Source organism: Notamacropus eugenii, chromosome 1, assembly GCF_028372415.1.
Source record: "Notamacropus eugenii isolate mMacEug1 chromosome 1, mMacEug1.pri_v2, whole genome shotgun sequence".
NCBI classification, from domain to species: Eukaryota; Metazoa; Chordata; class Mammalia; order Diprotodontia; family Macropodidae; genus Notamacropus; species Notamacropus eugenii.
The window spans coordinates 595,425,753-595,438,587 of NC_092872.1; the positions used below are offsets into that span (position 1 = coordinate 595,425,753).

General features: G+C 37.3%; 1 protein-coding gene across 3 annotated transcripts in view; it reads left to right on the plus strand.

The window, feature by feature from the left end:
* Positions 1-12,835, plus strand: part of CFAP61 (cilia and flagella associated protein 61) — a 343,664-nt gene that overhangs the window by 104,969 nt on the left and 225,860 nt on the right. For all 3 annotated transcript variants that reach the window (XM_072634555.1, XM_072634556.1, XM_072634557.1), the window contains 2 exons: positions 6,027-6,153; positions 11,085-11,162. In XM_072634555.1, the coding sequence (XP_072490656.1) occupies positions 6,027-6,153; positions 11,085-11,162 (205 nt within the window). The remainder of the gene's footprint in view (positions 1-6,026; positions 6,154-11,084; positions 11,163-12,835) is intronic.

Here is a 12,835-nt window from a genome sequence, read left to right on the forward strand (position 1 = left end):
GATTGATTATAAAAGTGAACATCCTGTCCATGTGTGCCAAATATCCATGTCTTACAGTAATCAGTCCAGACAAAGAGCCATGAATCATTTTTTTGACTTCAAAAGATTAAGTGATCCTTGACACAAGTGTGTAAATAATGGGGGTGAATTAGAGAACTACTTGGGACAACTCTGTGAGTTATTACCTTAAAGCAAAAATTGGGTATAAAGAAGGACTAGGGAAATTATCATTTGGGAATGAATTTTGACCACTCACCAGGTCATTGGTTTGAGCATGCCAGATTTTTTTTCACATATGTAAATCTGATGAGTCTGTTCTGTTTTGGAGTTGTAGTTAACTTAATTCTGATCTCTAACTCAGCCTAGGTGCCACCTCCTCTGTGAAGTCTTCTGTTAGGGCTGTCTCATTCCTCAAATTACCTTGTTTGTATATTTATTTCTATATGTTCTGTATTCTTCTCAGAAGAAACTGAGCTCCTTGAGAACAGGGACTTTTGTTTTATCTTTATAAGCCTTGTGTCTAACATAATGCCCCCAAAATAGTGGACCCTTAGTAAGTGTTAAGTTGAGCTGTGATATGGACTCCTTTTAATTCCTCCTTAAGCCTACCATAATACCTCCTCTGCAACCCTCTCATTTGATGAATTTGTCTCATATATAATAAAAAAATTTAGCTCTCACTAATTTTCAGTTTCTCCCTATTTACTGGATCTTTCCCTGTTGCTTACAAATGGGTCCGTGACTCCACCATCCTTAAAAAAAGATCCGCAAAATCTCACTTGATGGGCCCAAATCTGCTAGTTATTTCCCTATATCTCATCTCCCTTTCCACTTTCTCTCTCACTCTTCTAAATCTCTATCTGGCTTCTTACCAGATCATTCAAATAAAGCTTCTCTCTCTAAAGTTGCCTATGATTTCTTAATTGCTGACTCTAATGGCCTTTTCTTTGTACTCATAATTCTTGATATCTCTGCAACCTTTACCATTTTTAATTATCGTCTTCTCTTTGATACTCTCACCATTCTCTCCTGGTTCTCCTTCTATCTGCCTGACAGCTCCTTCTCAATCTCCTTTGCTGGATCTTCAGCTAGATTATTTCTGCTAACTATGGGTATTCCCAAGGCTTTATTCTGGACCCTCTTCTCTTCTCTATACTATTTTACATTTTGAGCTCATCAGCTTTAATGAATTCCATTTTTTCATATCTGTGCAGATAATTCTGTGATCTACTTATCCAGCTCTAACCTCTCTGCTGATTTCCAGTCTCACATTTCCAATGACTTATTAGACAGTTTGATTTGGATATCTCATAGACATCTTAATGGCATATCCAAAGAACTCATTCTTTTATTGCCCTAAACTCTCCATTCTTCCTGACTTCCCTATGATTTTTGAGAGTACTACCATTAAAACATTCTATAGTCTTGGTGTCATTCTCAGCTTGAATGTATGTCATCCCACATATCTAATTCATTGCCAAGTTTCTGTTCATTGATGTTTCTACTTTGGCAACATCTTTCTCACACACACACATGTATATGTATATATGTGTGTATATCTATACATATATGTGTATTTATACATATAGATACACAAAGATACATAGATATACACACATATGTACATGTAGACAAACATATACATGTACATATATATCTCTTTTTCTTCTGTGATACTGCCCCCCCCCCTTGGTGCAGGCCATCATCACCTCATGCCTGGGCTATTGTAATAGCTTTCTCCTTGGTCTCTCTGCCTCAAGTCTCTCCTCAACTGATCTTACTAAAGCACATGTCTGGCTATATCACTTCCCTTACGCAATTGACTCCAATGCATCAAATATAAAATCCCTTATAACCTGACCCTTTCCTACCTTTTCAGTCTTCTTATACTTTATTCCTCTTTGAATACTCTGTGATCCAATCCTACTTATCCTCTTATTGTTTCTTACATAGGATACTCCATTTCCCAACTCCAAGTTTTTCTCCAAGTCTGCATGTCTAGAATACTTTCCCTCCTCTCCTCTGCCTCCTGGCTCCTTTCATTTCCTTCAAGTCTCAGTTAGAGTCCTACCTTCTTTTTTTCCACTTATTATTATTTTATTTTTTGCCAATGATATGTAAAGATAGTTTTCAGCATTCATTTTTATAAGATTTTGATTTCCAAATTTTTATCTCTCTCTTCTTTCCCTCTCTTCCCCCCAAAACAGTAAGCAATCTGACATAGGTTATACATGTACAATCATGTTAAACATATTTCCACAGTAGTCATGTTGTGAAAGAAGAATCAGAACAAAAGAGAAAAACCATGAGAAAGAAAAAAAAACAAAAAAAAAACAAAAACAAAAAAAGTGAAAATGGTATGCTTTGATCTGCATTCAGACTCCATGGTTCTTTCTTTGGACATGAATAGCATTTTCCATCATGAATCTTTTGGAATTGTCTTGGATCACTGTATTGCTGAGAAGAACTAAGTCTGTCATAGTTAATCATTGCACAAAGTTGCTGTTACTGTGTACAATGTTCTCCTGGTTCTGCTCACTTCACTCAGCATTAGTTCATGCAAGTCATTCCAGGTTTTTCTGAAATCTACCTGCTTATCATTTCTTATAGTACAATAGTATTCTATTACATTCATTATACCACAGCTTGTTCAACCATTCCCCAATTGATGGGCATCCCCTCAATTTCCAGTTATTTGCCACCACAAAAAAAGCTGCTATAAATATTTTTGTACATGTGGGTCCCTTTCCCATTTTTACAATTTCTTCGAGATACAGAGCTAGTAGTATTATTACTAGATGAAAGGGTATGCACAGTTTTATAACCCTTTGGGCATAGTTCCAAGTTGCTCTGTAGAATGGTTGGATCAGTTGACAACACCACAAGTAATGCATTAGTGTTCCAATTTTCCCTCATCTTCTCCAAGATTTATCATTTTCCTTTTCTGTCATATTAGCCAATATGACAGATGTGAGGTGGAACCTCAGACTTATTTTGATTTTCATTTCTGTAATCAATAGTGATTTAGAACATTTTTTTCATACAGTTATAGATGGCTTTAATTTCTTCATCTGAAAGCTGCCTGCTAATATCCTTTGATCATTTGTCAATTGGAGAATGAGAGTCCTACCTTCTGCAGGAAGTCTTTTCCAGTCCTTAATAATTTTAGAAACTTCTCTCTGAGATTATGTTCCTTGTTTATCCTTAGTTGTTTTCATGTGGCCTCCTGCTTTAGATCGTGAGCTCTTTGAGAAGCAAGGAGTGGGCTTTGTTGTTGTCGTTGTTTGCCTTTCTTTGTATCCTCAGAGCCTAGTACACATACCTGGCACATAGTAGGTGCTTAACAAATGCTAGTTGTCCTCTCAGAGGACACTATCTTATGCCTTTTCATTGGCTGTCCCTCATACCTAGAATTCTCTCCCTCCTCATCTCTGTCTCCTGCCTTCCCTGGCCTCCTTCAAAACATCGCTCAAATTCTACCTTCTGCAATAAAGTTCCCTCCCATTCCCACTGCTAATGTTTTCCCTCTGTGATTACTTCACATTTATAGTGTGTGTGTGTGTGTGTGTGAGATAAACACATATACACATAATTATTAGTATGTTGTCTTCTCTATTGGAGGATAGACCTCTTGAGAGCAGAGACTATGTTTTTATTTTTCTTTATATTCCTAATGCTTAGCACATTCCTGCCGTATAATAGGTGCTTAATAAATGTTTGCCATCCAAGCATGTAAGTAGACATATCTCTTTTCATTCTTAGACACCTACCTTTAAAGATTCAATGATGCATTTCATAAACCCTTAATTAATACATCTACATTTTGTAATTTTTCTGACAATATGATTAAGATTGAAAAGATAGTCTACTGGAACATCAGACAATGAGCACTAACTCTAACATAGTTTTAAAAAATCAATTTCATTTTAATTAAGGATTCCAGATCTTGAAGATGAATATAATTAGTGCTTTGTTTTATAGTTATTATATTTCCCAAGGGGTTTTCTGTAGCTAAGGCATATAATAAGCTTTCTATAGTTACTAGTAACATCTTCTTATCTCCTACACCTTCTATTTCCACAGTAAATGAAGAGGGTGATTTAATATGGGTTTAGAGTTTCTTTTTAAATTTTGGAAATTTCCTTGCATTGTTTTCTAGGGTGATAAACTGGTTCCTGGACTTAAAAATTTTTTTTATAATCCTATTCAAGGAAAGTTATTTAAGTTAGGAGTTTGTTTATTTTTTTACTTTCTAACATAAAAGAAAGAATGATTTTAATGTTTTGGGTAACCTCTACATAAAAGCAATTAGAAAATCTACCTGTTGACACAGTTCTAGTATAGAACTGCTTTTGGACTGACAGTCCCAACTCCCATTCATATCAGTAGGTTGGATTCCCAGAGGGTGACTGAGTACTACTATCTTCAGGGTTTTAGTAGTTATAAAACAATTTCACACTCCCCTAATACTGCTGCACTCTCTCTGTTTGCACTCACAAAAGTCCCAGGGGAGAATGGTCTTAAACTAAAAGAAATAGCAGTGAGGTACATATTTCATAGAAAACATGTGAGTAACCTCCTGATTCCTGGACCCAGAAGTCCTGGTTTTTTTTCTTTTTCCTTCCATGGAATCCTCATGAGATCCCTGTTAGATGTAGCTTTTTGCTTAGCTTGGTGGATAAGTGTTTCTCTCCATCACGAGAAGTCAGGCTGTAGAAGACACCACTGTCTCAAGGAGCATTGTCTTTTCACCTTGTCTTTAAGTGCTTCCTTGGTCATTGACCATTATCACTCTGGTGGAATCTGTTATTAACTCTGGTTGCTGGTGGGAACTTGGATAACCCTGATGAATCTCCTGTTCACCTGGGCACTACTCTCAGAATACTCATGGACCTAAGTGTGGTGAGGATCAAATGGGACAATACTAGGTTGTTGTGAGGCTCAAATGAGATCATATTTGTAAAATGCTCATCATAATGTGTGTGTTCATCCTTCGTTGCTGAAGACCATGCCATCAGAGAAATGATGACATGACTTACACTTGACTTTGTTTTGAGTGAGGGTGGGCTATGCAGGTCACCAGCCTCACTTCTCCTCCAGAGCCATCTGAATCCAGTGACCAGATATTCATCAGGATGACTGCAGGACCCAGGATAAGCAATTGGGGTTAAGTGACTTGCCCAAGGTCACACAGCTAGTGAGTGTCAAGTGTCTGAGGTGAGATTTGAACTCAGATCCTCCTGACTCCTGCACTGGTGTTCTATTCACTGCATCACCTAGCTGCCCAGCTCATCATAGTGCCTACACATAGTAGGCATGTAATACATACTTGTTCTTTTCCCTCCCCCCACCCCCATAACAGGAATAAATAAACACAAAAGAAACCAAGGTGATTTGCTCACAGATAGATGGAACTTGAGGTGGAGGTGGGATCATAGGTAATCATCCTACCCAGCAGCTCACAACAGTTTTGCCTCACCTGCCTCCAGGAATAAACTAAAGGGTCTAATGGAGAGTCAGATCACTCCTTATGCATGTAATTTACTTAGATAATCATGAATCTGAGGTCACTTCTATGCCACAATGAGATATTATGAAAGATGTATTTCAGTATTAAACTTCAGCATGATTAAAGATTGCTCAATGGTAAAATTTGGGTGTATCAATAGTGTTGAGTAATGTTATCTAACTCATGTTAATCATAGTAGCCTGAAAAAATTCGTATGACTTCCAAGCATTTACCTAGCTATCAGGCTTTAGGGGGAATTTGGTTCAGTTTATTATATGGTGAAATAAAGTCCAGTGGAACAGTTTTTTCATTCTAAAGTGAAACTGTATCTGAGATCACCATGTGTAAATATGAAAGATTAGAATTCCATTTAAAATTTTTAGCTTTGGTCTAAGCTTCCTTATCTCATATATTGTGATTATAAATTTAAAGGCCAAAGAAAATCCTTAGGAAATACATATTTTCTTTGTTCTTTTAAAGAATTAAAAAAACCTTTATCTTTTATGTCTTTGACTAGGTCAATTAATATAAGACTAGCAACTACCAATGATGTACCTAGTGTTGAAAATCTCATCAAAACACTTAATCTCAATGAAAGCATAATGGAGGATTTTGCAAAATATAACATAGCTCGAAGAGACCCAGTAAGTACACAATTAGTAGAACTGATTGTTTTACTCTACAGTATTATGCCACTTTCTTTTTCCAGGGTAATGCATGTTCATTAGCCAAGGGGAACACTAAATGTGCTTTTCATTTTCATATTGTTTACTTACATACAGTTGGGCTAACTTGGCCACACGCTAGAAATGTTAGCTGCTGTATCCTGCATCTTAAGATGGCCTTTTATAGTTTTGTATCTGAAGTTGTGTCCTTGTTATGTTTTATACAAGCACCCATGTAATAAATACCTGCTTGAGTTTAGTTCTGGGAAAACTTTCAGCTCTGTAAATGATTTCATATGCTTTCTATTGCTAGGAAATGTAAACTATGTAATGTGGGATTTTTTTAATTTTACTGTAGATTCCAGGAAACTTAGAACCAAATTGAGTGCCCAGATGTGGTGATCTCCTAGTCTCAGGTGCTTGCTTAATAGTATCTTTTTCATCTACTTCCTTTAAATAGTTTCTCCTCTTGATTCCTAATTATCTTCCTTGCACTGTGTTTTAACTGTTTCAAGACCTCTTGGAAGAAAGAATGCAAGGCACACATCTTGAAGAAAGCACTACGTACATAATATGACTAGCCCAATATCAGTAGAAAATATGACGTGTTATTTTGCCACGTAATGGATTACATTGATTCATTCATGATCTTTTATCTGGTCCTTTGTACAGCATTTATGAAATAACTGCTTCTGAACTTTATTCTGAATGAAAGTAACTGGCTTTTATTGGAATCATACTGACAGTTTGTGTCTCAGCACTAACAACCTAGCTCATTCAACTGAATTAACTAGTATAATTTAAAATAATGTATAGAATTTTTTTGAAAATTCCTCCTTTTAGCATAGCACTCTGTAGCACCATCCTGTGTCACATTTAGATTGTAGTTTACTCAAAAATATAAAGTCAGTTTTTAGTGTAGGGGGTGTGTGTGTGTGTGTGTGTGTTTATGGGGGAGAGGTATTGTGCTGACTAGAATACATTCAAAAGGTTTTTTGTTTATTTATGTTATTGGCAGATATACCATGAAGTATGTGGACCAGGAGGAGGAGGGAAGGCCCTTTTCCTTCCTTGCTTGGCCCCTCTTCTTGCTGAGATTTTTTTGCATGGCACTGGGAAAGTTTTAGAAGTGAACTGGGCTTTGTAGCCCCAGTCTCAACACAGCTATTATGGCAGCTAGGTATAATGGATAGAGCATTAGGCCTGGAGTTAAGAATACCTGAGTTCGAATTCAGCCTCTGATAATTACTGAGTGATCCTACGCAAATAACTTACCCTCTGTCTGCCTCAGCTTCCTTAGCTATAAAATGGGCATAATAATAGTACCCACCTTCAGTGGTTGTTGTGAGGACAACATGAGATGATATTTTTATAGCGCTTTGCAAATTTTAAAGAAGTATACAAATACTACCTGCTATTATTGGTAGGGGGTTTTTGTAGGGGGAGGGCAGCAGGGCTCCCATAATGGGGTTTTATGGACATAGGATCCCAATAAGGTGTTAAGGGGGAGTTGCAAGGAATTTTATAAGCCTAAGGGAGATAATTGTTTGGAAAAGAGACTTCAAATCAGTACCAGATAGAGGCAGTCAAAAGAATAGTCTTACTTTTCACCTGGGCCACTCTTGGTTTTGTTCAGTTGTTCTTGCTCTAGTTGGTTTATAGATGTGTTAAAAAAAAAACAAAATAAAAAACTTGTCTTTGTCAGTGAACTAGCATTTATTAAACACTTCCTATACGCTAGGTATTACATGTTAGACTTTGAGAATACAAAGAAAGGCAGAAAGTCCCTGTTTTCAAGGAGCACTCAGTCTAATGGGGGAGACTGTGTACAAAAACTGTGTGCAAACAATATGTTGCATAAATTGGGAATAATCAACAGAATGAAGGGACTGGAATTAAGGAAGATGAGGAAAGACTTCATATAGAATGTGAGACTTCAACAAAGACTTGAAGGAAGCCTGGAGATGGAGGTGAAGACAAAGAGAATGGCAGGCATGGCGGACATCCATTGAAAATATACCCAGGATTAGGAAATATGGATTGTATTGTGGGAGGACCAGCAAGGAGACACAGTGTCACTAGATTGTAGTGTGTGTGGGGAGGGGGAGGAGGAGATAAGGTGTAAGAAGTCAGAAAAGGTAGGAAGGGCTTAGGTTATGAAAGGTTTTAAAAGTCAGAGGCTTTTATATTTTATCCTAGAGATAACATGGAACCATTGGAGTTTGTTAAACAGGGGTGAGGAGGGGTGATGTGGTCAGACCTGCCCTTTGGGAAGTTCAGTTTGACAGCTAAGTGGAGGATGGGAAGGAATGGGAAAAGGACCTAAAAAGGCATAAAGAACATCCCCAGGCTATTGCAGTATTCTAGGCATGAGGTGATAAATAACATACACACTCAATTCTGTATCTTACCCTACAGGAAAGTAGCAGGGAAGAGGATAAGAGGGAGGGAGATGATAGAAGGGAGGGTAGATTGGGGGAGGGGGTAGTCAGAAGCAAACACTTTAGAAAAGGAACAGAGTCAAAGGAGAAAATAGAATAATTGGGGGGTGGGATAGGATGGAGGGAAATATAGTTAGTTTTTTACAACATGACTGTTATAGAGGTGTTTTACATAACTACACATGTATAACCTATATTGAATTGCTTGCCTTCTCAGTGGGGGTGGGTGGGGAGGGAAGAAAAGAGAGAATTTGGAACTCAAAGTTTTGAAAACAAATTTTTTTTCTTAAATTTTATTTATTTTTATTTATTTTTCTTTTATGTTCAGTGTTCTACAATCACTTCCATATGTCTTAGATTTTTTCCCTCCCTTCTCCCCTAACACTCTACCTCCCCGCTCCCTTCCTGAGACGGCATACAGTTTTATACAGGTTCTATACATATATTCCTATTAAAAACATTTTCACCTTAGCCATGTTGCATAGAAGAATTAAAATGAATGGGAGAAATCATAAAACAAACCAAAATATGATATAAAAGAAAATGATGTGCTTCATTCTGTGATCAAATTCCATGGTTCTTTCCCTGGATGTGGAAGGCATTTTGCCTTAAGAGACCATTGGGAATTATTTAAGTCCTCGAATTGCAATGAAGTACTAAGTCTACTAGATAAATTCCTCGAACACTGTGGTTGTTGCTGTGTACAAAGTTCTCCTGGTTCTGCTCCTTTCACTCAGCATCAGTTCATAGAAGTCTTTCCAGGCCTCTCTGAAGTCTTGTTCATCATTTCTTATGGCACAATACATTCATATACTACAATTTATTCAGTCATTCCCCAATTGATGGGCATCCCCTTGATTTCCAGTTTTTGGCCACAACAAAGAGAGCTGCTATAAATATTTTTGTACATGTGGGACCCTTTCCCATTTTTATGATCTCTTAGGGATACAGTCCTAGAAGCAGTATTGCTGGGTCAAAGGGTATGCACATTTTTGTAGCCCTTTGGGCATAGTTCCAAATTTCTCTCCAGAATGGTTGGATCAACTCACAGCTCCAGCAACAATGAATTGGTGTTCTAACTCTCCCACGCCTTCTCCAACATTTATCAGCTTCCTGTTTTGTCATGTTAGCCAATCTGATAGGTGGATGTGGTATCTCAGACTTGTTTTAATTTGCATCTCTCTAATCAATAGTGATTTAGAGCATTTTTTCATATGACTATAGATATCTTTAATTTCTTTCTCTGAAAACTGCCTGTTCATATCCTTTGACCATTTATCAATTGAGGAATAACTTGTATTCTTATACATTTCAAAAACAAGTGTTAAAAAATTGTTTTTACATGCAACTGGGAAATAAGATTTACAAGCAATGGGGCATAGAAATCTATCTTGCCCTAACAAGAAAGTAAAGGGGAAGGGGATAAGAGGGGGGATGATAAAAGGGAGGGCAGAGTGGGGGAGAGGGCAATCAGAATGCATTCCATTCCAGGGTGGGAGGAGGGGAGAGATGGGGAGAAAATTTGGAACTCAAAATCTTGTGGAAATGAATGTTGAAAACTAAAAATGAATAAATTTAAATCTTAAAAAAAAGAGAGAGAAAAGGGCCCAGGATAGAATCTTGATGGACACACATGGTTTATGAGTATGACCAAGAAGACTGAGATAGAGTTTTCAGATAGGTAAGAGGAGAACCGGGAGACTTCATGACCAATGTCATGAAAACGTGAAAACTACACTCCTTTGTAAGAGGGCCTGAAGAATCAAAGCCTAGATGACAAAGTTATTGTCCTCAATGCCCGCATTTCCCCGATGTTTTAAGAATATAGCTGCCCAATGCAAAATCTTGTTGTCTCTTTATATTCACATTATAGTGGGTCAAATAATGTCAGAGACTTCAACACTATTAAAGGACTTCATAAGGTCATCTGATCCATACCTTTGCCGTTATGCAGAGGTAAGGCAGTATCTCCATTGTACAGATGAAGCAGCTGAGATTGAGAGAAATTAAGGTCACTTAGCTCTGAAGTCACAAGGCACAAGAAGGGTTTAAATCTAAGTTTCTTGCCTTCTCATAAATCATTTTTCCAATGCACTATGCTTTAAGCAAGTGTTGTTTTTTTTTCATGACAATGAAGGCAAGTTTACACCAGATAAAGAAATGTAAATTTGACTAATCACCCTATAAAGATTTTCCTTTCTCTTAACAACTTTAAGAAGAGAGCACGATATATGGCACTACCCTGTTCATAAAGGTGCTCATCAATATTCACGATATTCAGTCAAAGTGAATCTTTCTTTTGGTTCTGAGGATGCCCATTCCCTTGCCCTAACAGGTTTTTAAACAAATAATTTTGGTCTAAGTCCAAGATTGATCACTGGTTGAAGCTTTGCTAGGAATTAAAATAATTTGTTTTTAACTAACAATAAAATATTATGAACCTAACCATCCATTGACTTATCTTTTCAGGATGGGACAATGGTACAGACATTTGTTGCTGAAGTTTTAAATCAGATAGTTGGGGTTTCAGTCATCAGAACTGAAATGGTAACTATTTTAAAATTTTTATTCATTTGCTTTATTATTACTTTTAATGTGAATTAATACAAAGATAATGAAATTAGACCTTTCCAAGTTTTGTTTTAAATCTAATGTGAATAGATCTTCACTTCTTAGGTATATGAATTATTATTTGCAATTTGGTTATAAATTGGGATTCTTCAAATCTCCTATTTTTAACTTAAAAAATAAATTGTGTTAGCTCCATTCCTATAACAAATTTCAATCAAAATTCTTAAAAAATATACTTAGTAGTTTGGAAAGAAAAAGGTGGTATATGGTATTAAAGTAGACAAAAATGTGTCCTGTTTTAACTGGATCTAGAATGTAGCAAATTGGGCAATGCCCTATGCCTGCACAGGAAAGGGAAAGCTGAGGGTGCTGAAAACAGTCCCAGGCACTCTTACATTTTTGTCTGAGGTCGTCCCTACTGAACACAGACTAATTCCATTTGTACACATTCTGTAACCCCTGGCCTTTTTAGTTATATTTAAAAAGATTAAACTGTAGAAAATAACAAGAAGTACTTAACAGATGAATAGCCAAGTGATTAAAATGATAATACACATTGGTATGAAGAAATACAGGTAGGTTCCTTCCAATTAACATTCCATCTCACATTCCCTCACACCTTTTCTCTACATTTTGGGCATGTCTGCCACACATGCCAATGGAACAAGTCAAATACATAATGAAAACACAGCACATTTGCCTCCTCTCTGAGCGAGTGCATTGCTGGCAAAGAAAGCTGTGTATGTGGTTGCTGAACCGTTACTTTGTTTTCCCTTAGCACAATTAATATAGATGAGTCCCTCATTCCCAGTGATTTCAGAAAAGGCTTGATGAAAAGACTAGATAGAAGGAGACAAAGGTAGGGATCGGAATTAGGCCAATCAAAACAAGGCTAATTGGTTGCACATACCTCAGGAATCTGATTTAGTCATGTGAGTAACTAGCTCCCCAAAAAGCAGGTTGTAACTCCATTTGGGGGAGGGGCTATGGCCCCCAAATTCTCCCTTCTGTGACCAAACTTGGTAGTGAGCTTCTCTGAGGACAGCTGACATGCAGTCATCATCAGGTCCCTGCCCAAAGCCTTTCTCACTTGAAAGAACCTGCCAGAGCTTGTCTTCTCCAGGTACAGCCTTTGAGGAGTCAGGATTGCTTCCAGCCCACAACGAGGTATCATAGTAGGACTTTAGTGGAAGTGCATGTGCTGAAGGACATACCAAATATTTCCTGAAAATATGTATGGACTCTGACTAGTTGTAACAAATTCACGTTTCAGCTGAAAGTCTTTAAAATGTTATCAAAGATTCTCAACTCATGTCTAATCCAGAAAGGTTAGAACAAGTTTGAGGATTAGACTGATATCTACATGTATGTAAGTATCAGTCATGTATGCATCTATACATAAAGATCCAAAGAGGCAGAGATATATAGGTGAGACATAGTGGAGCCATAGATACACGGTTGGCCTGGGGGTCAGAAAGAACAGGGCTCTACTCCAGAACATAATACATACAAACTGTGCAACCCTGGTCAAGTCACTTAACTACTCATTGTCCTAGTCTTTGAGAGTAGAAGTTGCCCAGCAATAGCTGATCTGCATTGGCAGATGAAGTTTCTTCACTAGGAATTCAGTAGGACAAGTACATACAGTC